The 25,146-nt window shown below is 41.9% G+C and overlaps 1 protein-coding gene across 1 annotated transcript in view; it reads right to left on the reverse strand.

The window, feature by feature from the left end:
* UTP20 (UTP20 small subunit processome component) overlaps positions 1–25,146 on the reverse strand; it is a 134,727-nt gene that overhangs the window by 45,835 nt on the left and 63,746 nt on the right. Inside the window, exons 28-39 of the mRNA XM_077472259.1 lie at positions 16,553–16,696; positions 16,246–16,325; positions 15,882–16,108; positions 15,654–15,798; positions 13,871–13,958; positions 12,704–12,847; positions 12,548–12,601; positions 12,307–12,459; positions 11,171–11,326; positions 9,952–10,092; positions 9,698–9,835; positions 1,358–1,497 (exon numbers count right to left, since the gene is read on the reverse strand). Of these exons, the coding sequence (XP_077328385.1) occupies positions 1,358–1,497; positions 9,698–9,835; positions 9,952–10,092; positions 11,171–11,326; positions 12,307–12,459; positions 12,548–12,601; positions 12,704–12,847; positions 13,871–13,958; positions 15,654–15,798; positions 15,882–16,108; positions 16,246–16,325; positions 16,553–16,696 (1,610 nt within the window). The remainder of the gene's footprint in view (positions 1–1,357; positions 1,498–9,697; positions 9,836–9,951; positions 10,093–11,170; positions 11,327–12,306; positions 12,460–12,547; positions 12,602–12,703; positions 12,848–13,870; positions 13,959–15,653; positions 15,799–15,881; positions 16,109–16,245; positions 16,326–16,552; positions 16,697–25,146) is intronic.

Raw genomic sequence — 25,146 nt, forward strand, 5'->3', positions numbered from 1 at the left:
ACAAAGATGGCAAAAAAAAAAAAAAAAAACTTACAGCAAGGGTTATAATCCTTCCTAACTCCACAATGAAAAAAAATAAAAAATACTTCTACCTTACAGCCAGTAGTAGAGCTGCAACTAACGATTAATTTGTCGATCGACTAATCTATCGATTATCTTTTCGATTCGTCAACGACTATCCGATTATTTTTTATTTTATTTTTTTTTAATGAATCTAGTGGGGTTTTTTTGATTAGCTAATTAATCCTTTGGATAAAATTACAAAAAATAAGTACATAAAAAAAAAAAAAGCAAGATAAAAGAATATAACTAGTACATACATACATTATATATATATATATATATATATATATATATATATATATATATATATGTATGTATGTATGTACTTATAGTCTTACCTTTTTTTTATGTACTTATTTTTTGTAAAGTTAAGATAAAAGAATATATATGTACGGCAGGGTACGGCTAGGCAGGGGGACGGCAGGGTACGGCTAGGCAGGGGGACGGCAGGGGACGGCTAGGCAGGGGGACGGCAGGGGACGGCTAGGCAGGGTACGGCTAGGCAGGGGGTCGGCAGGGTACGGCTAGGCAGGGGGACGGCAGAGTATGGCCAGGCAGGGTATTGCTGGGTACTTCAGTGTATGGAAGGATGGCTGCTTCCATCCGATCTCTCCCCTCCATTGTACAGATTAGTACAGAGAGGGGAGAGAGGAACCGGCGTCATGACAGGACGCCAGTTTGTTTACAAGTGAACGCTCCGTCGGAGCGATCACAGTGTAAACAGCCTGGGTGTAGAAAGATGGCCGCCGCGGCCTTTCCTAAGGCCGAGACCGCGGAGCGCTCCACGGATCGTGGCATGTGCCGATCTGAGCGGGGTGACCCGTTCGGATCACGGATCGGTGACGATCCGTTGCACCCCTAGGGACGGCAGCACGGAGGAGAGCCGTAGATACTGAGAGATATACTAAGCACTGTGACGCATCGATGCCCTGCACGCACGTCGACGTATTTTTGTAGTCGACGTAATCGATTACGTCGACTCATTGTGGCAGCTCTAGCCAGTAGCTATTACAAATCAATACGCTATAAAAATTTATTTCTGAGTAAATAATAATTCAAAGACAAACTGCAAATGGCAAAAATAAACAAACCGATCTAATACATATTAACATCTTCTGCATCCATAACATGCATAGAATGATAAAATGCTACCATTTTGCTGAACAAGTATAAGCAGCATATGCCCTTATTTTTGGGTTCCAGGAAAAGCAGAACACAGCATACATGTTCATACTGTGACAAAAAGAAGTCAAAACATAAATTAAAATAAATAGGAATTTACTATAGACTGTACCTGACACCAAGTTTTTGATCGACCTGCCCTGTCTGAAGCACGTGAATAAAATGTTTTAATTGATACATGTAGGCAGACCAAGGGAGATGTTTACATACTGATCCAATCATTTCCACTGATGCATTAACCATATTTTCATGCTGAAAGGGAGGGGAGAAAACTTTTATAGATCGCTTGACACAGGTTAACACCACAATTAATATTTCAGAGATTTTATTCAAAATGGCAAAATGGTCAGGAACAAAGGAACAAAAATAAATAAATAATGATTATATATATATATATATATTTACATTTTTTTACTTTAAGACTGGTAAATATGAAATATTGGATATTAAAGGCCAAGTTAATCTCTTGGGGAAAGAAATAATATAAGGACATATTTTTGCAGGAACAAAAATTGTGCCGTTACAATCCAGATTCCCAAAAAGTTGAAATGTCGTGTAAAATCTACATAAAAACAGAATGCAATGATTTGCAAATCTAAAAAATGCAGAAGTCTAGGCCTGAATTTGCCACAGATAAAATTGCTCATTTTCCTTTGGATACTTTGCAGAATATGAGAAGGAACATAGACTGGGAGGACCCCAAAGAGGTATAGTGACTTGCGTAGTAATGCCATCTTGATGACAGCAATCCGGGCAAACCAAGAGAAACAAGAATGTGATCCAAGTGGAGAATAATGACTTCAGTTTCTGAAGAAGGGAGGGATAGGTTTACTCTGTGCAGAGTAATAGGAATTAGGAATGTGTACTACTAGGAGAAGGTTGGAGGTTTCCCATCGAAAGTTAAACATTTGCTTAATTTCAAGAGAAAGATAATAATAATAAATACTAATAATAAAATCAGATATAAAAATGATAGTTTAGAAACAAAACAGCTTAAAAATAATGAAAATAGGAGGCGCATGCGCGCCAGAGTCAAAGATGGGCGCCTAGTGCGGGAGCTCTGCCTTGCTCCAGCCTTCTAACCCACACCGCTGTCGTCCGATCCCTCGTTCCGGTCCGGCGATACCACCAGCCGACCAGAGACACCCCCAACTACTGCCCGATGTCCACAGGTACTGCACGGAGGGACTTATCCCAGGAACACACCAAAACGGCGGCGACATCCACACGAGGCACAGTCAGCGCTGAAGACTCCATTGCTGACCGGAACCACACTGATCGCTCTGCCTCTCATCAATTGGAAGCCACAGTGAGTACTCCACAGCAAACGGCCCCCTCACCTGCATCCACTGAATCCTTTTTAGGGAGAACACTGGGAGGACTCGCCCATACCCCATTACAGGAGCTGCTGAACAGCCCAGACCCGTGGGAACAGGAGATCAGGGACACCTCTCTCATCCCCACAGACTTCCCCTCCATGATAGCTTCCCCTCCAAGTGCTGACCAGAGGCCTGTCACATACTGCAGCCCAGATCATAGCCTCCATCCATGCTGATCAGCAGCAAATAGGCATGAGAACAGAGGCAATAGAATAGAGGTGATTGAACAGAAAACTGACCAAGCAGCCCTGAGAATCAACCAGAATACTGCCAGGAACTCCAGGACCAACTAGAGGCAGCTTCTTCCAAAACTGATGACCTCAAAAACAGGTGGTTCAGGAATTCATCAAAAATCGAATATCTGACATCCGGTCTCACTACCTGGAGCTTGACAGAGCACTACAGCCCCTACGTTCTGATGGCCTCCCTAGGGACATCATAGTGAAACCGCACGTGGTCAAAGAAGTAGTGATGAAGCTATCCTGCTTGGAGGGGAAACTGGCGATCATGGTACACCAGATCCAAATCTTTGTGGATCTTTCACCATACAAGGTACAAAAGCGACGAGCACTGAAACCATTGCTCCAAGTTCTGTCTCACAAAGACATCAATTACAGATGGGCTTTCCCGCTTCGCCTGAACTTCTTGTATCGCAACAAACCATACAACCTTTTCCTCATTTCCTAAAGGTGAACGACTCCTACTACATCTAGGGCTGATTACCCAGGAACTGCCGCCACCTGCTGCCAACAGAGGAGCACCTTCTTCTAAACGCCCATCGCCTACTAGCCCGCTGTTTCAAGTGTGGCAGAAACAACGCCCTAAACGATCACTGCAGTCCTTCCCTTCATGAGATTGCCCACCTTCTACCAACACTTCTTCAGTCTCTCGATTCCCTTTGGAACTGTATTTGAGGCCAACCTACGATCATTAGACTGGCGTTCCTTTTACCCCGAGTAAACTTCGGGATCGACCCCAAGTTCCTCAAGGGAAGATTGTTCCTGGAGACCGGCTCCCCCCACAACCCCCCGGTTCCCTGGTTTCTTTTACCTGCTACAAGTTACTTGAGCCTTACTAATAGTTTTTTTTCATTTAGTTTTATTTTTTATTCGTCATTTTTACATCTATGTCCCTGGCTCTACACCGATATCGCAACATTCCTGTGGAACTCTAGAAAATGCAGAGCTTAAAGGGTCACTGTGGCTCTCTCGTGGGGGCCTTCCAATTGGAACTTTTGCCGACTCCCCAGATGATCAGCCATATGGTCACAGGCAGCTATCTTGTCCTCTCCCATGGCCGATGGCAGGCGTCATTATGACACCTATCACCCAGACCCATTACGCTCAGTGGTAACGCGAGTGGGGGAGTGGGAGATAGACCAAGCAGACCCGACTATGCTCTATTTTTGTGTCAACAGGGCTCAGACTTTAAGTTTATTACACTGTTAAAGATAACTCTTATGGTGGGGGTGACTGGAGCGGTTACAGTGCACCCCGTCTGACGCCGATAGGAGAACTTCACCTTTTTCCCCTGTCGGAGTCAGATTCCCATGTCCTTTCTGGGATGAATTGGGTTTGCTTTGGGTAAAGGGCTGGGCAGGGATGGGTCCCTCCCCAGCTCTAGTGGGACTGGGATCTTATTGTACACTGTATTATCTAATGCCTCTTCTCTCTCTCTTTTTCCATTTCTTTCTATGCTTTATCCTCCCTTCCTCCCCAATCAGTTACAGGGTCTCGCTGGAATTCCTACCTCTCCGTACACGGGATCAGATTGCCATGGAGCCCAGGAAGACTTCCATCTGCCATGGAAATCATCTGCGACTGGTAAGAGTACCTTACACATAGCACCCTACTAAAAAACTAAGCCATGACTGAAACTCCACCAACAGACCAAAAACTCCAGATCTTCTCCCACAATGTGCAGGGACTCAACTCCCCAGTAAAAAGACACAAAATAATGCAACAGCACCACACACTAAAAGCAGACTGCTTCAAGAGACACACTTCCCGGCTACCTATAATACCTCATTCCTTCACAAAAATGTCATTCAATTGCATCTAGCAAATGGGGTCAACAAGACAAGAGGAGTCGCAGTATGTTTTTCGAACAGGGTTCACTTCCCGCCTACTAAAATAATTAAAGACCCTGAAGGCCGCAACGTTCTAGTAACTGGCACAATTAACGGAGGGGGGGGGCATACACATTTGTTTCTTACTACGCCCCTAACACACACCAAGACAAATTCTTCGAAACCGTTCTACAGACCCTGAAGTCTCACTTCCTAGGCATAGTAATCCTGGGCTGCGACTCTAATGCCCTGTACACACAGTTGAATTTTCCAACAGAAAATGTGCGATCGGATCATGTTGTCAGAAAATGTGATCGTGTGTGGGTTCCATCGGATTTTCAGATGCACAATGTTTGAGAGCAGGATCTAAAATTTTCCCACAACAAAATCCGATCGCATAAATTCCAATCATATGTAGACAATACCGACCGTCAAAGTGCCACGCATGCTCAGAATAAACTAAGAGATGAAAGCTATTGGCTACTTGCCCGTTTATAGTCCCGACGTATGTGTTTGACGTCACCTCGGTCTGAATGATCGGATTTTCCGACAATTTTGCTGCGACTGTGTGTATGCAACACAAGTTTCGGCCAAAATCCGTTGGAAAAAAATCAGATGGATTTTGTGGTCGGAATGTCCGACCGTGTGTATGGGGCATAACACTCCATTTGACCTCTCTTCAGACAAGTCCAACCCCCAGACCCCAAAAGTCAAGAGACCCCCCCCCCCCCAAAGTCTGCATTGACATCTGGAGGGAAATGAACCCCCAAATCAAGGATTACACACACTATTCCATCCCACACAAAACACACTCTAGGATAGACCACATGTTAATTTCTTCACATGCAATCCCAAGAGTAGAGGCCTCCAAAATATGACACCCCTTTATCTGATCACTCCATAATGACTCTTACCCTCAGGGGCGGATTTGGGGAGAGGGGCCCCCCTTCAAATGGCATCTCAATAAAGCTCTATTGAGCAATCCCACACATTGTACAGTCCTGGAAAAAACATTAAATTACTTTTTGAAAAATGACACAAAGTCGGTCTCGCCAGGCACCCAGGGGGCTGCGCATAAAGCAGTGATGAGAGGTAGACTCATCCAGCTTGCATCCAAAATTAAATGAGAACGAAGGGCAGAAATAAAGCAGTTGAAGGAAGACTTTTGTTCGCTCAGTAAACGCCACAAAAGCAACCCCATCCGGACAGCCCGGGTCAGATTAAACTTTTCCCTCACCAACTCAGCCAAGAAACATTTAAGATGGACAGGGGCTAGCTTTTACTACCAAAAAGACAGGATAGGCTCTAAACTGGCAGCTAAACCAAGTTCAAAGTCCCGTACCCTGGCCTTCCCCAAAATTCGCACCAAGATGGCAAATTTCACCCAAACTACAGTGGGAATCATAGTCTCCTTCCATAACTTCTACTCAAACCTATATAAAGATCTACCTCATACGCACCCCAAGACAAGAGAGGCGTTTTCTCCAAGACCTCAACTTACCCCACCCTGAAGCAAACCCACCAGGAACCATTAGATAAACCTTTCACCTCAGACGAAATAGTGGAAGTTATAAAATCTCGGAAATTAGCCTCTGCTGCAGGACCAGATGGCTTCTTGGTCTGCTACTATAAAAAATTCAGCTCCTGTCTAGCACCCTACATGGCTTGTTTCTTTAACTTTCTCCGCTATGAAGCCACACTACCTAGCGACCTGAATACCGCTTTTATATCAGTCATATCCAAACCAGGCAAAAACACGAGCGAGATCGGTAATTATTGTCCTATTTCGCATATAAATAACGACCTTAAGATCATGACAAAAATCCCAGGAACAAGACTGTCTAGCTTTATTGTTGGATACATCTACAAAAATCAGGTGGGCTTCATCCCGGGGAGACAGGGATCTGACCAAATCCGTCGGACAGTTGACCTGATCTCCAACCTACAATCCCAATGGGACGGGGGGGGGGGGGGGGGAACGTCAGGAAGGCTACCTGTTATTGTTAGATCTACAGAAGGCCTTCGACTCAGTGTCCTGGCCTTACTTCTTTGACATCCTGGAATGTGGGGGGTTTGGAGTCAAATTCCTTAGACTTTTACACACCTTTTACTCTAACCCGAATGCCCAAGTGCATTTAATGGGTCATTACTCCGATATCAACAGAGGAACGAGGCAGGGATGCCCTCTATCGCCCTTGATCTTGGCCAGTGATTCAATCACTGTAGCTAACAGGACAAATCCTGATATAAAAGGGAGTTAAATGCAGCTAAGAGGAACATAAGTGTGCCCACTTCGCAGATGACATATTATTCCTAACGTCACTGCTAATCTGTACCCCCAATGTTTTCCGGCTACTTAAGGAATTTGGGTATATTTCAGGTCTCCAAGTAAACCAAATCAATAACCCTAAACATATCTGTCCAACCGAAACGAATAGACCAACTCAAACAACACTTTTCCCTTTCCTGGGCAGAAGAAGCGATCTCCCATCTCGGAATCAAACTGACAAAAAGTGTTAGTACCCTATACACAGCCAACTATCCACACATGTTCCACTCTCTTGAAGCAGAGCTGATAATGTGGTCAAAGGGTGGCCTATCCTGGCTGGGCAGGTTGAATGCCATAAAGATGACATTACTAACCCATCTACTATACCTCTTTTGTTCCCTCACCATCCCTTTTAAAAAAAATGCACTTTGACTAAGCTTCAATCCAAGATTGCCAGCCTCGTCTGGGAAGACTGGGGTCACCGATTTATGAAAGAGATCCTACTCCGACTTGAAACCCAAGGCGGACTGGGAATCCCAAACCTTTGGCTTAACTATCAAGCAGCACAACTGGCCCAATTTTCCATCATATATTCCAGGGGCCACAAACTCAACTGGGTCTCCCTAGAAAGGCAGGCAGTCCCCCATCATATGCTCGACTTTCTACTCTGGAGACCAGCAAAACACAGACTGGCTATCCTAGCTCCCACGTTATCCCACTCCCTAGCACTATGTGATACAATACATAAAACACACACACAACGGATATCCCTCCCCCCCCCCCCCCCCCCCCCCGAGACCCCTCTCACACCTACTTCACAACCCTGATTTTCCCCCAGGGATAAATATATATGCATTTCGCTGGTGGCTGAACAAGACGCTTTTCAGGATAGGACACTTCTTTACACCAAATGTCCCTCTATCATTAGGGCACTGCCTGAACAAACTGGACATGCCAGTTTCCAAAAAGTTCAGACTTTCCCCGATCAGGCACTTCCTCCACACACTTTAGACGGACAAGTAGGGCCCTCCCAAAGCAACTGTGTACGAACAATGGTGTTCCAGCATAGGATCTCAAAAGGGCGGCATCTCCATTATATACACCTCCCTGGCAGACAAGGCGGACTCCCCGGCATATGCTCGATCCTGGGAAGCAGATCTGGAAATCCAGCTGGACCCTGACAAGTGGTTTCAAGCCTTCCGCAGATCATCTAAAAGTATCTTAAACATCTCACTGATATAAGCTAACATTAAAGTGTTCACGAGATGTTACTATGTTCTCGCTAGACTATCCAACATATATCCAGACGCCTCCCCTCTCTGCTATAGAGGATGCGGGCATGTAGTCACGATGCTCCATATATGATGGACTTGCCCCCGTATAATAAGCTACTGGAATAAATTCCTCCATGTATTACGAAAGATAACAGAGCTCTAAGTTCCTCAAGACCCCACATACATTCTCTTGAACCGCAGGGTGCATAACACCCCTAAGTGCACACAACTTATCTTATTCATGTGCTAGGGAGCCAAGTTTACCTTGGTAAAAGCCTGGGAAAACTGGCAGTATCAGTCTTGGCTGCCAAGAGGAAAATATCTTGGATAATGACCCAGGAACAGTTGCAAAGCTGCTGGACATGGTCCAATGCTTTGAGAGGGTCTGGAACCATGGGCCATACATATTAAGATTGCGCTTTACCCGGGTCACCTACATACATGAAGGAATTTCCAGAGGGACCACATACCCTTACCCCCCTCCCCTATCTCTTTTCTTTCCTCCCAATCTCCCCCACTTTCTCTCTTAACTCTTTTTCACGGTACATATCACCAGACTTGTTGTCAGCATGTTGCGGGCTTAGCACTTAGCTCTTCACAAGGCAATTTACCACTCAAACTGGATTGTCACAAGCAGAAGATTGATAGCTATGCTTTAGATTGAGATTAACCTGACTCAAAGTAAAACAACCCCCTCCTCCCTATTCTGCGGACTGTTGTGACCCAGGAGACTGCCGGGACAAGCATCCCCTTGGAGGGGAGTGAGGTAATGGATGGGGCTCGTCTTCGGGCTGGGACCACGGGCTCTGTTACTCCAAAGTGTAAACCCATTGAGCTGGAGTGATTACCCTGAAGGCCCCAGCACAATGTGACCCTAACCAATTCTGATACCCTGGGACCACTCTCCACAGTGGATCTGATCAACCAGCTTACTTAAGTATGCAGTGGTTATAAAGGTCTAGATAAACACACTATACTTAGATAATTGACAATCCTAAGGACAGGTGAGCCAAATCTTCTAGCCAAACCAAATACATGTTACCTGCCAAAATGGTATAGGAGCTTCTGGCCCCCCCATGGGAGCTCCATGTTATATGACAACAGGTTATTACTGTACAGGTTTCCAATAGAAAATATTGAAACTGAGATGATAACGCAAAACATTATACGGATAGCACATATACGATTACTGAGGTACACATAGAGATGTACACACAGTTATATGCCAAGAATTTAATGTTCAATATTTGACCCTTACATGTTTGACATTGTCGTCAGGCTATGTTGGCCTGTAGGAGTGGGAATTATCTGTATTGCTACTTTAATATCTGAACTGAAAATCTTAATAAATATATTGAAACGAAAAATAATGAAAATAAAATTGAGCCCAAAACATTAGAGTTCTCACTGAAAAGCAAAAACAAATCAATTATCTAGGGTACAGGTATCCATGACAACCTACCTTGAGCATTTTTTCATCAAATATAGTGCTGGTGGCATATGGCATAATATAATTCTGGAGAGATTTGGAAGAGAGCGTCATATTTCCTTCTGTGATATGTTTGGCTAATTTCCGCAATGCCCTGGCTCTCCTGTGGATCTAAGGAAATAAACATACAAACATTGTTTTTTCAATAGCTAGACATTACTTCTGCTTGTTTTTCATTCACAGAGATCACATCCTTTGCCGAAAATACATCAATACATTAGAATTACCTGGATGTGTTTCATGTTCTCAAAGAAGTCCATCTCAGGATCATTGTAATCTGTGAGCTGAACCAAGTCTGAGAATTCAGGATGCTCTGGGAAGGTCCGTATCAAATTGGAGAGTAAAGAAGTATAGTCTTGCTGAACACTCTGTATATAAAGAGAAAGCTTATTAGTCATAAAATCTTATGTTGACATGTGGTCTTCTGCATTTCACAAATCAGGCAAAATAAATTTACACAGGCATGGACAAATTCATATGGAGTTCAGGAACCAGAATGTCCAAAACAGGAGCCAGCAGGAATTTTCCTAGGCGCCAGCTATTGCCCAATGAAAGCATCTCAGTGGCAGGCAAAGGTATTCTCATTGGGCATATAAGGAGGTGGCATTTCGAGGAACTTGGCTATTAAGTAAAGTCAGGCACCGGTATCAATGTGAAAAGTAGGGCACAAAATAGGATTTTCTGTGTAATAAAGATACAGTAAGCCTTGTGTAGAGTTCATCATTAAGCAGAATGTTTACTTTTAAAATTTTCAGATTGAGAAAAAATCTATTTAACAAGTTTCTGTCTATTAAAGAAAAGCCAATATAAATAAATGCCGGTTAAAACTTAGGTTTAGTAATGTTCTGTCTTCTAATGAAGTTGCTCTTAGACATAGTTTTGTTTTTTAGATCCCACTTAGGACTTGTTCAAAAATATAGTAGTTCTCATAATGTTCCTGCATCCCTATAAATCCTATGGAATCCAAACCCCCACCAAAGCTAAACTTTTCCACAATACTGTCTTATTATGCTTTGTTTTGCATTGTTTCTCTGTGTAGAGGCAGCCATTTTGGCAAAAGTAAGCTTCCTCATCTTAGAGCTTTCAGCAAGATGAAGAGTGAGTAATGCGGTAGTACCATCATAAAATCTCACTCCACATCTTGTGAGACATGCAATCAAAAGCAGCAGTGATATCACACTGCAGACATACACCTATGAGGCTGTAGGGCACAGGAGTTTCTAGACACGCTTGCATATCAGGAAGTGCTATTTATCATGAGTAATTAAAGACGAAGGAAGGAAGGAAGGAAGGAAGTTTTTCAGGGTTCTGCCTAGGCACAATTACCATATCTAAATGTTCCCTGTAACAGTAAATTTTACTTCACAAGTTTAATTCCACTTAAAAACATGATATTTTACTTTTTCTGGGTAGCAGTACTTCAAGTGTCTGTTTGCATTACCATACCTCCACTTTACTTCTGAGTCCACTTTTCATGCTTTCTAGCAGGGTACGTTGTATGATCTCGCGATATTCTCCTTCACTGTGTTTGACTGTTGCCAGAAGTTTCATAATACTAGTGAGACACAGGCCTGCATTGTCACATAGGGACATATCACCAAGCTGAAAAAAAAAAAAAAAAAGAACATTTTCATTTTGTTTTATTGCCATACTTGCAACGCAGGACATGTTTTGACCTATAGACAACAATTTTAGTGCAGCTGCACAAATTCAAATACAGAGATCAATTTCCCTAGTGGTATGGGAAAAAAAACATGCTTTTTAATGTCCTATTGCAGCTTCTTGAGACTTTGGTATTATTCTTGCTGTGACTGTACAGAGCAAAATTGTTACATCCAAGTATCACAGAAAATTAAAACTATTGCTATACTACCTGCATGTCTATGCATATTCATTGGTAGGGTAAGATTTCGAGCAAAAGGGCATGGTTTCTCATATCAATGTCAGATAATTGGTAAAGTCTATTTAGGACAGAGCTTGCAAAGACTTGCTTTTAAAATACAAACTATTTTCTGAATTTTCTCAGTCATTACAGGTGTTCTACTGCCCATTAATCCAGCCTTGGCACTTCTGAACTTAGGGATCAAAAGCTGTCCATCAATATATATTATATTATTACCCATATTCTACTGGCAGCCAGAAAGAAAAAAAAAAAAAAAAAAAAAGAAAAAACAACACGTGGAAAGCCATTTTTCTAATGAGAACCAATTTTGCATACAAGAAAACTTTTTTTGAGCTCCAACTCCCATGTTATCTTTCTGAAATTATGGCAACCCTGGGTAGACTGGTGTAATAACGATAAAGCTGATTTAAAATGACTACTTTTGGTGTTTCATTGTACTATTAAATGTATTATATATGTTATACTGCTAATTTACTGTGACGTATTGGCTGTATAGTAAGTACTGTTCTCCTTTCTTTGTATCTTTTGCATTGCCACCCTTATATTTCTTTGTACCTTTAAAAAAAATCTATTAAAATGTATTGAAATAAAATGGAAGTTGATGGGAGTATTTGTAATAAATTATCAAGTGCTAAAAACAGATGATCATAAAAATAATATAGGAAAATAGTACACTCACATGGATGGTGTAGAAACAGTTGTGCATGAGTGGAAGAATATAGTTCATATCGACTGTCTTCATCTCTTTAATAAAAGAATTAGCTTTTTGAAAAGCTGTCAGTCGCACATCAAAGTGAATATCATCCAAATGCCTTCGATCAAATGCGTTTAACTGTGGGTGAAAAAAAAACAGAAGATGTTCAAAGTTTGCTTTGCCTAATTTAGGAGAATGGTTCAAAAAATTATAATATATTACAAACCTTAACAGCAACATCAGTGATATACTCCAACTCAGGAGCTAATTCAGACAGGACCTGAAACCAACAAAAAACATTAGCATCAATAATGCAACACATTTACTGTCTTTTCATGTGTGAAAGTGACTGTATTGGCACATGATTAAACACATACTGTACCTGAAATGTTGTGCAAAGTGTCTGCCGGGAAAGCTTGTTCTTGATTACAGCAAATAATTTGCCCAATGGCTTCAGGAAGCTTGCAGGATTCAAAGACTGTCTGAGTAGATTCTGTACCGTTTCCAAGATGTCAACCTCTGTGTCCTATATTAATAACAGCAAATAATTATATCTTACAACTTTTTCATTTAATTTAGTATTTTAGTACTTTGTAATGATTGTTACCTATGCATATTGCAAATGCATATGCATGATTGTTGTGCTTAAAAGAGAACCTGAAGAAAATGCGGAAACAACCTTTGCTGACCCATCTTCCTATAAAATTCTAGTTGCCCAACTGTCCTGATTAGATCACATTAGGACTTCTGACTTCACTTTCTAAAGTGTATGTTTGCCTGGAGCCAGTAAAAAACAGGTACTGAAGCCAGAGACAGCCAGGCAACTGACATCCTCAGGATATCAGCAACAGCAGTCCACGGGTTAATGTAAAACTGAAATCCTTATGAAGCAAAGCAACATTTTCTTGTTTAATTATGTTGTAACTATTCTACAAACAGTGTGTGTGACTGGGCTGTTTGTTGACCAACAACCACTGCCTATAGTCTATAGAATGCTTAAAGTGTTACTAAACCCACAACAGTAAAATCAGTCTGTATATGCAGTATAGCACTCACTATTGAACCTAAGGGATTAATCCTCTGCATTGTGTAAAAAGCCTGTTTCTATATGCACAGATCCTCCCCTTCTTGCATTGTCCCAAAAACATCTCCAAATAAGACAGAGGTAGTAGTCAGTCTGCAAATGCTCAATTTGGTGTGTATTGCTAGAGTGTTTTCTTTTCTTGGGAGAGTACATGTGATCAGCACAAGGCCAATCAGCACTGTCCAGACAGAGGGTCATGGGTCCTGCATCCTCAGGAAAGCCAGAGCAGTATGAAAACTCCTCCTACAATCTTTAACCAGGCACTGATACAAGTCACATAACTGCTGATGAAAAAATTTATTTAGCAGTTTATATTTACTAAAATAATTGTATTTCCATGTTCTGTGTACTGTTGGAGACCAGATACTGTGAATGCAGGGTTCTGGGTTTAGTAAAACTTTAAGAGTAAAACGAACCCCGTGTGATTCCATCTCATATGATTTAAACAAATAAAGTAATCCTTACCTCAGCTACGTTACTTTTATGTAAATAGGATATAAGTAACCCAATGAGCACATTGCTTTGTTCTTTGTCCTGAATAAATTTGCTAATCCTGAAAATCAAGAAGAATGAACACATATCATTATGATTAAAAATGATAAAAAGGGATATTATTCTTTGCTTTGTGAAGGTTTTCCAGTAATAGTGTCCATTAAAGAACAGCTGTGCTCAACGTTATTTGCATTTTAACCACTTGACCTCTGGAAGTTTTACCCCCCTTCATGACCAGGCCACTTTTTGCAATACAGCACCGTGTTATTTTAATGGACACAGTATCCAAATAAAGGTTATTACATTTTTCCCCACAAATAGAGCTCTATTTGAACACCTCTGCAGTTTTAAATTTTTTTGCACTATAAAACAAAAAATACAAAATATACAAAAAATACAAATACAAAAACATAAAAAAAAAACTGACAATTAAGGTAAAAATAATTTTTTTTACTTTCTGCTATAAAACAAGCCCAATAAAATCTAATTTCTTCATAAATTTAGGCCAATGTGTATTCTGCTACGTTTTTGTTAAAAAAAAAAATAAGCGTATGTTGATTGGTTTATGCAAACTTTATAGGCTCTACAAACTATGGGATATATACTAGAATTTGTATTTCTTTATTTTTTATACTAGTAATGGAGGAGATCGGCGATTTATAGTGGGGCTGCGATGGACAATCTAACATTTTTGACACTTTAGGGGAACCCGTGACATGAATACAGTGATTAGTTCTAAAAAATATGCACTGTACTAATGACTGGCTGGAAAGGGGTTAAACATCTAGGACGATCAAAGGGTTAATTGTGTGACTAGCCAATGTTTGGATTTACAATGAGTGCAGCTTTTACTAGGGGAAGAGATGGATTTGAGTGCCTGCTTTGGGGACACAGAATCTATCCCCTCCCTCCTGTCAGAACGGAACCCTGCCTCATTTACATGAAGTGCCCAGCACCCACAGATTGGCTTCTGTTGTGTATAATCACAGAATGGATGCAAAATGGGGCAATTCCACCGAATGCGTTACATGGTGCCTACATGGCATAAACATTGCCAACACTGGTCTGATGTACTTAGGAATATTTTATGTAATATCCAAGGACAATGGTACCATCTCATAATAATTTTATAGTTTCTCTTCTGTCCGTTATCTGCAACAGAGAATTTATGAGTCTATATACAAGATTTACAAACAACTTCTTCTTCTGTGAAAGTAACACCTAGCTCCCTTTCCCATTCCACAAAAGAAGAAGGTTTGCCCAAAAAAAAAATCTTGATTAGAAGAAGGTTATAAAAAAAAGAAAGAGTATGCATGGGGGGGATCAAGTTGTATACATAAACACTCAAAGGTGGTAAGAGGATGATGGGGGTCACCTATAAAAATCACAGAGTTGGAAATACAATAGCCACCTACTTGAATGACACGGTAAAAGCTCATTCAATTGCGTCAAGAGATTCAGACCGGTTGAGTCAGTAACATCAGTCATTAAAAAACACATTTTGGAAGTAAAAAAAAGTAGACTTAAATCGTAGTACGAGAGGTGTGGGGGGGGGGGGGAGAATGGGTGGTTTCCGGAATACCAGTAAATGGCATTTATGGACTTATGTAAGAAGGTATATGTATAGGTTGACGGTCCCAAATTTTAAGAGTTGATAAGAGACAGAGGTATAGAATTTGCTTGAGAGTGTACTCTACCGGATTCTGCACTTTCAGATTTTCATTTGTTGAAACTGTAGAACAGAATTCTGACTTACTTTGAGAGGATATTGAGTTCCTTGCTAACTTGGGCACTATATTTCTTCTTACGCATCTTCTCTGAATTCAGCATGCTTTTACTCAAATACCCGAGAATTGCAGGGACATGTACTAACACCAGCTTCGCACCAATGCTCGGAGACTCTGAAAGTAATTAAAGATGAATATATCAACAAAAAAGTTATAGAATATGCTCAGTGAAAACAACCCTTTTGCTTGTTTCCTACCTTCTTCATTATTAGGGGTGTCAGCAACAACACAATCATTTACCACTAAGGGAGGAAGACTTTCTGACTCTTCATAGTCCGGAGTGTTGAGCAGATTAGAAGCTACATCTATAACAATACTTGCTGTTGACTGAGATAAACCTTTTTTGGCAAGAAGGGCAAATGTATTAGCCAAGACATCATATTCTGGCTGTCCGGGTTTTTGTTTAGCAAGTAAAGGAAAATATCTGTAAACAAAACAAACAACATCCATATATATAACATTAATAACAAATTGTTATAGATATAAGAAGGAATTATTTTTCTTTATTATAACATGAATTATTTACAAAATCACTGACTCCAAGTTAAAAGTTAAGATCACCTAGCATTCTGACTCCAAATATGGATAAGCTTTAACACTAGTGAAGGAGAATGTTGACTTTCCAAAGCCAATCTGCCGATCTGTAATAGAGAAAATAAAGTTATTTTCCTCTGCCTTCTAGGTTAACCTAAATTGAGAACACAATCAAAAAATGTGTTTAACAAAAAAATGACTTATTAATACAGTAATTCAGTAAAAGACAATATATTACTGATGGGTGCAGTTAGGCATCCTTATAGGTTCACTTAGATTGGAAAAACATTTTATTTTAGAAGAACAAAAAGTAGCAAATTATGATTTTCTATACCTGTGGCCATATGCTAGCAACAAATAAAGCATCGATTTCTTCAGCAGAATAGGGGTACGTCTCAAAATCAGTGAAAAAGTCCACCATACGTCTCATTCCCAGACGCCTCAGATTCTTTAATGGATTTATACATTTTAACTGGATCTGTTTAAAAGAGATAAAACAGTTATTAGGTAAAAACTATTCCTGCATGATCTGAATTATCAGGCTAAAATGCAATACAGCCTCAAATAAACAAACATTCAGTACAATGTCCTAATTTATTACAAAGAGTTATGTATGCATTGAGAAATATCCACTATGCAGAATGTTTGACAGAATGATCATAGCCTTGGATGCCGAAAGCACACCCAGGCAGGACACTGGACATAAAGGTTGGTGCTATCCCCAGGCTGAGGCACATGCACGGGTCTCGGCCCGTTCGCGCACCTCCGGCCACAAGAGCCCTCATTGCTATGCTCCTGACATGATGGCCACGCCTGGCCATTCGCACATGAGTGCTAGCCATTTTGGTACACCTGGTGTAAGCTGAGTGTACTGGAACTGGGTCCAAGTGTTTCCACCCAGCACAATTGGGAGGGAGCCAGTCCTTGAGCATGGACAGCATGTCTGAGCAGCTCTTCGAATGAGCAAAGGTTACCATTTCTAAAGACCTGCCGCAAATGAGTGATGCCCCATTTCTTCCACCGCTACACATAAGGCAATTTCATCAATTTTCCATAAACAGAGTTACCACTGTAGTCCCTGCAGGGCACGTACCTTCAAAAAAAAATTTGAATCAAAGAGTAAGTAGGATAGGTCCTCTTCGAGGTGGCAAAGCAGGGGGCTTCCAGACCCCCAGGTATGTCATGAACCTTCATATGATGCCTCATAATTGAGTGTGTAGTGGGGAACAGCGAGCTAATTGAGCTAGGTCCGGCCATAAAGGCCCCAATAAGGTGCTGCATTTGGGAGGCCAAATAATTAAAAGATAGTACTAAACCATAAAATATAAAGTGGGACCACTACTGGGGAATTGTGCAGTAAGTACAAGAGCTAGGGCATAAGGATCATTTTTATAAGATTAGTTCTCCCCATCATAGAGAGCCACAATTTATTCCAAATAGTAATTTCAGCTTTAAATTTAAGCAAGAGAGGGATGATGTTGAGTGTACAATAGTCTGTTATGACAGGCGATATGTGCACTCCCAGATATTTAAACGACTGCACCACGGGGACAGGACAGTACGTGGAAGGAAAACAGAGAGACCTCTTCATCAAGGGGAAGAAGAGCAGACTTGGCCCAGTTAATCGTTAAGCCTGAGTATGAACCAAAGAAGTGGACATTACCTCCATAACTTTTGTAAGTGAGCCATCAGTGTTCCCAAGAGCTTACCTGTAAAATCCTTTTCTTTGAAGTACATCACGGGACACAGAGCCATAGTAGTTACTATGTGGGTTATAGGCCACCTTCAGATGGACACTGGCATGCCCCCAAGACAAAAAGTGCACTCCCTATGTAACGCATCCCATTGCTGGGAGTTCCTCAGTTTTGTAGCAAAGCAATACACGTATATACCAAAAAAGGATCTTACAGGTAAGCTGTTATAAAATCCTATTTTCTATCGTACATGGGATGTCCTACAGCAATGCCAACTGAAGGGAGGGAGACACAAAAAAGAAGGACATTAAGAGACCAGAGGACTCATACTGCAGCCTGCAGTACACTGCGCCCAGAGGCGATATCCTCGTGACCTTTACATCTACCTGTTAGAATCTGGTAAATGTATAGACTGAAGACCAAGTTGCGGCCTTGTATATCTGAGCCATGGAGGCTTGGTGATGCACTGCCCAAGTAGCACCAGCAGCCCTGGTGGAGTGCGCTTTAACATGGAAAAGGAGGAATTTTCCTCTTTAAACCATAAGCTTAACAAATCCATTTAATAATAGTAGATTTTGACACTGCCTGTCCTCATTTAGGACTGTCTGGCAACACAAACAAAACATCTGTTTTAGGAATCTGAGTGGTCACTTTCAAATAGACCTTGACTGCTCTCACCACATCAAGTGAATTTAGCGACCATTCTTTCACAGAATGAGGTTCTGGAAAAAATGAAGGCAGAACAATATCCTGGTTCAAATGAAAACTGGACACTACCTTCGGCAGGCAATTAGGATGAGTCTGCAATACAACCTCATCCTAATGAATAATCAAATATGGCTCTTTACAAAAAAAAGAGTAGCCAACTCTGATACTCTTCTAGCAGAAGATATGGCAACCAAGACAATTAATTTTCCTTGTCAAGAGGACCAAGAGAATAACGTGTATTGGCTCAAAAGGCTGTTTCTGTAATGTCAACAGGACTAAATTCAAGTTCCAAACCAAGATCTCCTTCCTGGGCCAAAAGAATCACTTCCTTTCGTTCTTGCTTGATCCTGCGAAGAAGGCGCAGAAGCAGCGGAACAGGAGGGAACGCATAGATCAGTGAAAACTGATCCCATGGAAAAAACCAAGGCATCTGATCTGAATGCCATTGGATCCCTTGTCCTTGACACAAAGATGTGTTGTTGAACCTGGATGCAAACAGATCCACGTCCAGGACTCCCCATTTTTGACAAATTGACAGAAAGATGTCGGGAGCAAAGGGACCCGACATCAAGCCGGGAACAATGCCAATTCTCTATCCCCAGAATAAAAATTGCTGATAAGCAAGGAATGTTGTTTTATGCCCAAGAAAGGATATGATTCACCTCTCTCTGGTCCGCATGACTTCTCGCGCCCCCTTGGCTAAACTATCAATAGTAGATCTAAGTAGGCTAGTATTGTTATACCTTGAGCCCTTAGCCTGGCTAAAGAAAGAGCCAGGACCTTTGTAAACACTCGAGGTGCGGCAGAACTACAAACTGAAAATTAAGATTTTCTACCTTGAAGCGTAGAATATTATGGTGAGTGGGGAAAATCGGCACACGAAGATAAGCATCCTTGATGTCGGTTGACGCCAGACATTCTCCGCCTTGTAGGATGGAGACTACTAATCGGATTGACTCCATGCGAAAAGAACGGATATTCAAAAATCGGTTTAGATCTTTGAGACCTCAAATGGGTCTGACATCACCATTTGGTTTTGGAGAAGGTTTGAATAAAACCTAATCCTTGCTCTTCCAAGGGACCACCGATATCATTCTTTGAGACAAGAGATGATCCAAAGCTAGAAAGAGAGACTTCTTTTTCACTGGATTTCTGGGAACGCTTGACCGGAGAAAACGAGGAGACGGGAACTCTCTGAACTCTAGTTTGTAACCTAGAGATATTGAGGAAGCTATCCATCTGTATTGACATTGTTCCTGCCTAAGTCTTGAAAACTGTAGAAGCCTTCCCCCACTTGAGTGTGCGGGGGTGTCCCTTCATAAGGAGGCTTTAATATTTTTTTTTGTAGGTTTCCTCCCCCAGGTCCACTTTTGACCCTGGGACTGATCCAGAGATTTACCTCTTGCACTTGACAGAGAAGGCCGTCGTGACTGCCTGGAGGCTGATGCCCCTGGCACTGGAAAGAAGCACATTTAAAAGAAAAATGCTTAAACTTCTTTTTAACCAGTAAAAATTTAACTTTTCCCATTAGAAATTCTTTGGATATACTTATCCAGATTGTCTCCAAATAACCGTTCACCATGAATTGGGAAACTGGCCAAGAGCTTTGCATGGCGCTTTGGCTGACAAATTTTTCAACCATAGGATTCTACACACATGTACTAGCCCTAGCATGAGACCTGGAGAATAGAATCTTTCATAGTGTCTACTGTAAAACACAACGCTTCTGATATCCCAGCCAAATCTTGGGCCTGCTGATCAGGAATAATCTTGAGTACCTCCATATGACTGACTGAGATACTCCGATCACTGCTAGCGCAGGCTGAACCTCTGAGCAAAATATTGTTAAAAAAAAAAAAAAAAGGAATTCCAACGTCTTATCTGTTGGACCCTTTAGCATATGAGCATTGTCTACTGGACAAGTCAGGTTTTTATTTACAGAGGACATAGCAGCGTCAATTGCTGGAATTCCCCATTTTCTTATAAAACTCTTGCTCCATAGAATAAAGTATTGAAAACTTTTTCGGAGGAATAAAACTGTTTATCTGGGTGTTCCCACTCAGAATATATAAGCTTTTCTAAACTATAAATGGATAGGAAAAGCATGAACCGATTGGGGAGGCTTTAGTGAACCCAAACCAAAAGTGGGCTCATCGACTGACTGCGCTGCTGGCAGTAAAAATGTGGAGTGGACCAATTCAGTGAGAGATTGTACCTTTACCATCTCTCACCCCTTGTTCCTCAGCATGAGGGACCTGAGCAAATGGACGGGAACTTGTTATGCTTAGTCCCACTCTGGGATGCGATTAAGCAGCAATTTTTTGCTTAAAACTAAAATGGTTGAAGAAAAAAACTCCTTAGTAATATACACAGGGGCTGCAGGGTTAAGAGCAGCTTCAACACTTGCCCCTCCTGATGGCTCACTCTGACCAGCCATATTACTCTCAGGGGAGGATGCCATTTTTACTGAGATGGTTCTAGGCTTCCGTGTGACTGTAGAAGTCTTTTTAGAGCCCCTTTTGAGGTGCTTTACCACTCCTTCTGAACATAGCCCGATGCACAAAGCAGAGGTGCTACCAGAAGGAATGCATTCACTTGCTTGAGCAATAGTCCAGCTCCGTTACTGCTATTAATGCCCAGCCTGATGCAGCAGTAAATGTGTCAAAAGGAATGCCTGTGTCACCGCAGTCTGCAACAGCAAAAATGGTGCCTTTTAACACAATCCTTCCCACGATGGGCATTGGAGGATGCCAACACCGTGTTAAGTCGCCTATTAGCCCTTCCCCTCTGATCACATAGGATCCACAGAGAGGGAAGGAGTGGTGAGGGGCAGTCTAGAAGCCGCCAAGCTGCGTGCCGTTCGCACCATTTTTTTTTCAATTTCTTGTAGCTCTCTTTCCCCGAGAAGAGGGGAAGAAAAAACAGCACAGGGGGCGTCTGCTAGGGAGAGGGAACCACCCCAGACTTACCAGAGGTCTTGCTGCTGGCCAGAGGAAGAGAAACCTGCTGCTTCCTGGACACAACGTGGGCTCTCTGAGAAGCATGAGATGGTAAGTGATCAATACAGCCCTCAGTGGTGAAACATAGGCATGACAACACTTACTAAATTTAAAGGAGACATTTATAAGAAAATTTAAAAAATTTCTTAGAAAACTCCTTACCTTTCTCGCCACAGGGTTTTCTGTGGTAAACCAACAGACCCAATCTTCACCCTTCACACTGGGTTCCGTTAAACCTTCAGGAGCTTCGGATACGAGGAAACCCACAATCCTGGACCTGTAATAGCACCACTACCAGTAAAAAACTTTATGGCCTTAATACCAAAAAGTACTGGATCCTGGGGTCCAGCTCTCTAAAGAGAAGCGTTACAGGCAAGACCTTGTTTCTTCGGATACGAGGCCCGGGTTCCATTCAATTCGACCAAAAATACACTTTGAATCGATCCGGCTGCATGGCTAGCCCCAGCAAGGATTGAAGCTGGGGCTAGCCAGTGGAATGGAGCTCAGCACAGCACATCTTCACTCGTGACCAACACCTTAGACACTGGCAAAAAAAAACTGAGGAACTCTCAGCAGGGAGTTATATAGGAAATCCACTTTTTGTCTTAGGGCATGGTAGTGTCCATCACCTGAAGGTGGCCTATAACCGACATAGAAACTACTATGGCTCCGTGTCCCGTGATGTACGATAAGAAATAACATGTCATCTGCATAGAGCTCACCATAATGAAAACCTTTAATCCTAGTATTCGCCCTCACTATGGCCACCAAAGGCTCAATAGCAAGAGCAAAAAGTAAGGGGGACAGCTCTGTGTTGTCCCCCTACTTAGATTGAATGGCCGCAAAACTCTGCTGCCCTCTCTAATTGAGGCTACGAGGGGAACTATACAGGAGTTGAACACAGGCGATAAAAACATCTCCAAAGACAAAATGTTTCAGAGTCTGCCATAGGTAAGGCCATTCCACGCTATCAAAGGCCTTTTTGGCATCTAAGGATAACAATGCCCGGCACTGTCTGCCTTAGTCTGCATATTAGGTAGATACATATAAGGTAGAGCCTTCTGAGCTGTGGAATTAAGTGGCATAAAGCCAGACTGGTCCGAGTGTATAATTGTGGCGATACATTTGTTAAGACGCATGGCTAGTATTTTGGTCAAAATCTTAACATCTACTGATAACAGCGATATGGCCCTATACGAACTGGGGTCAGTAGGTGACTTACCCTGCTTTAGCAGCAGTACAATATATGCTTTGGTCATAGATTCAGGCAAGGAACCCTCTCCAATGTCACTCTATACACTCTCAGCAGCTGAGGACATAGAAGGTCAGAGTAGAGTTTGTATACCTCAATGGAGAGTCCGCCCTCTGCAGGGGCCTTATAGTTGCGGAAGGAGGCAATAGCTGTTGCAATCTCCTCCCATCAGCCACTGAAAATTGCGGGAGGGTGATCTGTTCCAGATACTGGAGTTTGAGGCTGGTACAGCTCCTTGCATAAAAAGATATGCACTTTGATCCAGATTTTTAACAAATAAACTGTCTTATCTGTTATTTGAAATAATAAGTTATTAATTTTCATATGTATATATACACATCCTTTCATTTAGTGTACTCATATATGCTCCATCAATGAACTACTGATGAAGTTGTTTTTATCCAAGAAACTCATCAAGGTTGTGGGAGCTTCTTGTAAATTGGCTGTACTGCTACTATCATCACTGTATATTCATATGTAGATTGAACATCCAATCGTATAGTTCTGTGGAAAGATTTTTGTATGGCGTCTAGATATATGTTTTTAAACTGTTTGCTGCTTTTATGGAAACAATTTTGTAATACATTTTTTTATAATTTTAAAAAATTCTGTATGTTGTGCCTTAAAAATCCTACCATAATTGGGGTTTCATCCTCTATAGTCTTTTGGCATTACCATAATTGGGGTGTGGCACTAAAGGCCTTTAGATACAATTCCCTGGACATAAATGAAAAGTAAATAATATGCTTTACAAAGACAGAACAGTATTGAATTGGCATGCAATCATGGCATCAGGGATTAGGCTGGGTATAAACAGGTAAGCCTGATACACACTACAGGTTTTTTTTTTGTGCAACCTGCAGCAAACTGCCAGCTCCAGTTGAGAGCCACTGTACTAACCATGCGAGATTAGTTCAGCGATCTGCCCCGCCGAGCTGTTGTGTTCTGACATGGGGACAGCCCTCCCCCACCAGAACAATTTGATCAGCATTCTCTGGCACTGGCTGAGAGCGCTGACCGGGAGTCAGTCAGCTGCTGGTTTTCCAGCATGCATGTCTGGCTTCCGTCAGACAGACTGACTTACACACAGACAGAATGTCAGCCGGCAAATTTTGTACCGGCAAATATCTCCTGACATTCTGCCAATGTGTACAGGGCTTTAGTGTTTCTTTATTCAGCTGGCAGGCTGAATGAAAAAAACAAAAAACAAACAAACAACCAGATGCCCCTATCCACACAAACAAGGTGGATAAAGGAATCCCCCCGACAGGACATTGTACTCTGACAGCAGTCATTTTTGTTGTCAGAATTCACTGATCAGCAGCTGCAGCCGCAGATTAATTTGTTTTCCACTACGATTGACAGAAGTCGACAGTTAGAATGGGGGGGGTTGGCCCACACACAGATCGAACGGGACAAATTTCGATCCACATATACCCAGATTTACTTTGTCAAGTTCTTGCTGAACACTGAGCTAAATTGTTTAAAGCACAGGTACCTATGTCCTAGGGAGAAGATGAAAAGAGGAATACTTAAGCGATCCTATGATCGGTTCCTGCATGCTAATTTCTTGATTTCGGACGTCACCAAGCCCCGAGCAGCATCCAGAACAGGGCAAGGATGCTAGGAAATGTGCACGGTTGCATAGTGGAGCACTGCTTGCCAGGAGGGGTAAATTTAAGGGTTTCTCCTCACCCCTAGACAAAACGAGCACTTAACCCTTGCAGTGCAGATGCAGCCCTAATGCAGGGCTCGACAAAACCCGAGCGCCAGGTCGCATTGGTGACTAGAATTAGCGACCTGGCGCCTGGGGCAGCACAGCTGGGGGTATCCTGTCTCCGTGGACCCCCCCGGCGTGGTTGCGTCGGGCCGCGCCGCCGGTAATTGAGCACCCGGCTTTGAGGCCTTCTGTGATCCTATTCCCTTCTGTGATCTGGTGCCCTCTTGTGGTGGCCGTTGGAATTACAACCAGCAATGCTAATGGAGATATCTCCTTCCATTTACTTAGAACACCTAAACATACATACATATATATATATATATATATATATATATATATATATATTACACACACACTTTTTTTATTCTAACACCCTAGAGAGTAAAATGGTGGTCGTTGCAATAATGTCTGTCACACCATATTTGCACAGCGGACTTACAAGCGCACTTTTTTGGGGGAAAAATAATTTATTTAATAAAAAATAAATAAAACAGTAAAGTCAGCCCAATTTTTTTTTATATTATGAAAGATAATGTTACGTCGAGTAAATTGATA

The sequence above is a fragment of the Lithobates pipiens genome, unplaced genomic scaffold (genome assembly GCF_037356315.1).
Source record: "Lithobates pipiens isolate NorthernLeopardFrog02 unplaced genomic scaffold, aLitPip1_a1.2 Scaffold_8, whole genome shotgun sequence".
Classification (NCBI taxonomy): Eukaryota; Metazoa; Chordata; class Amphibia; order Anura; family Ranidae; genus Lithobates; species Lithobates pipiens.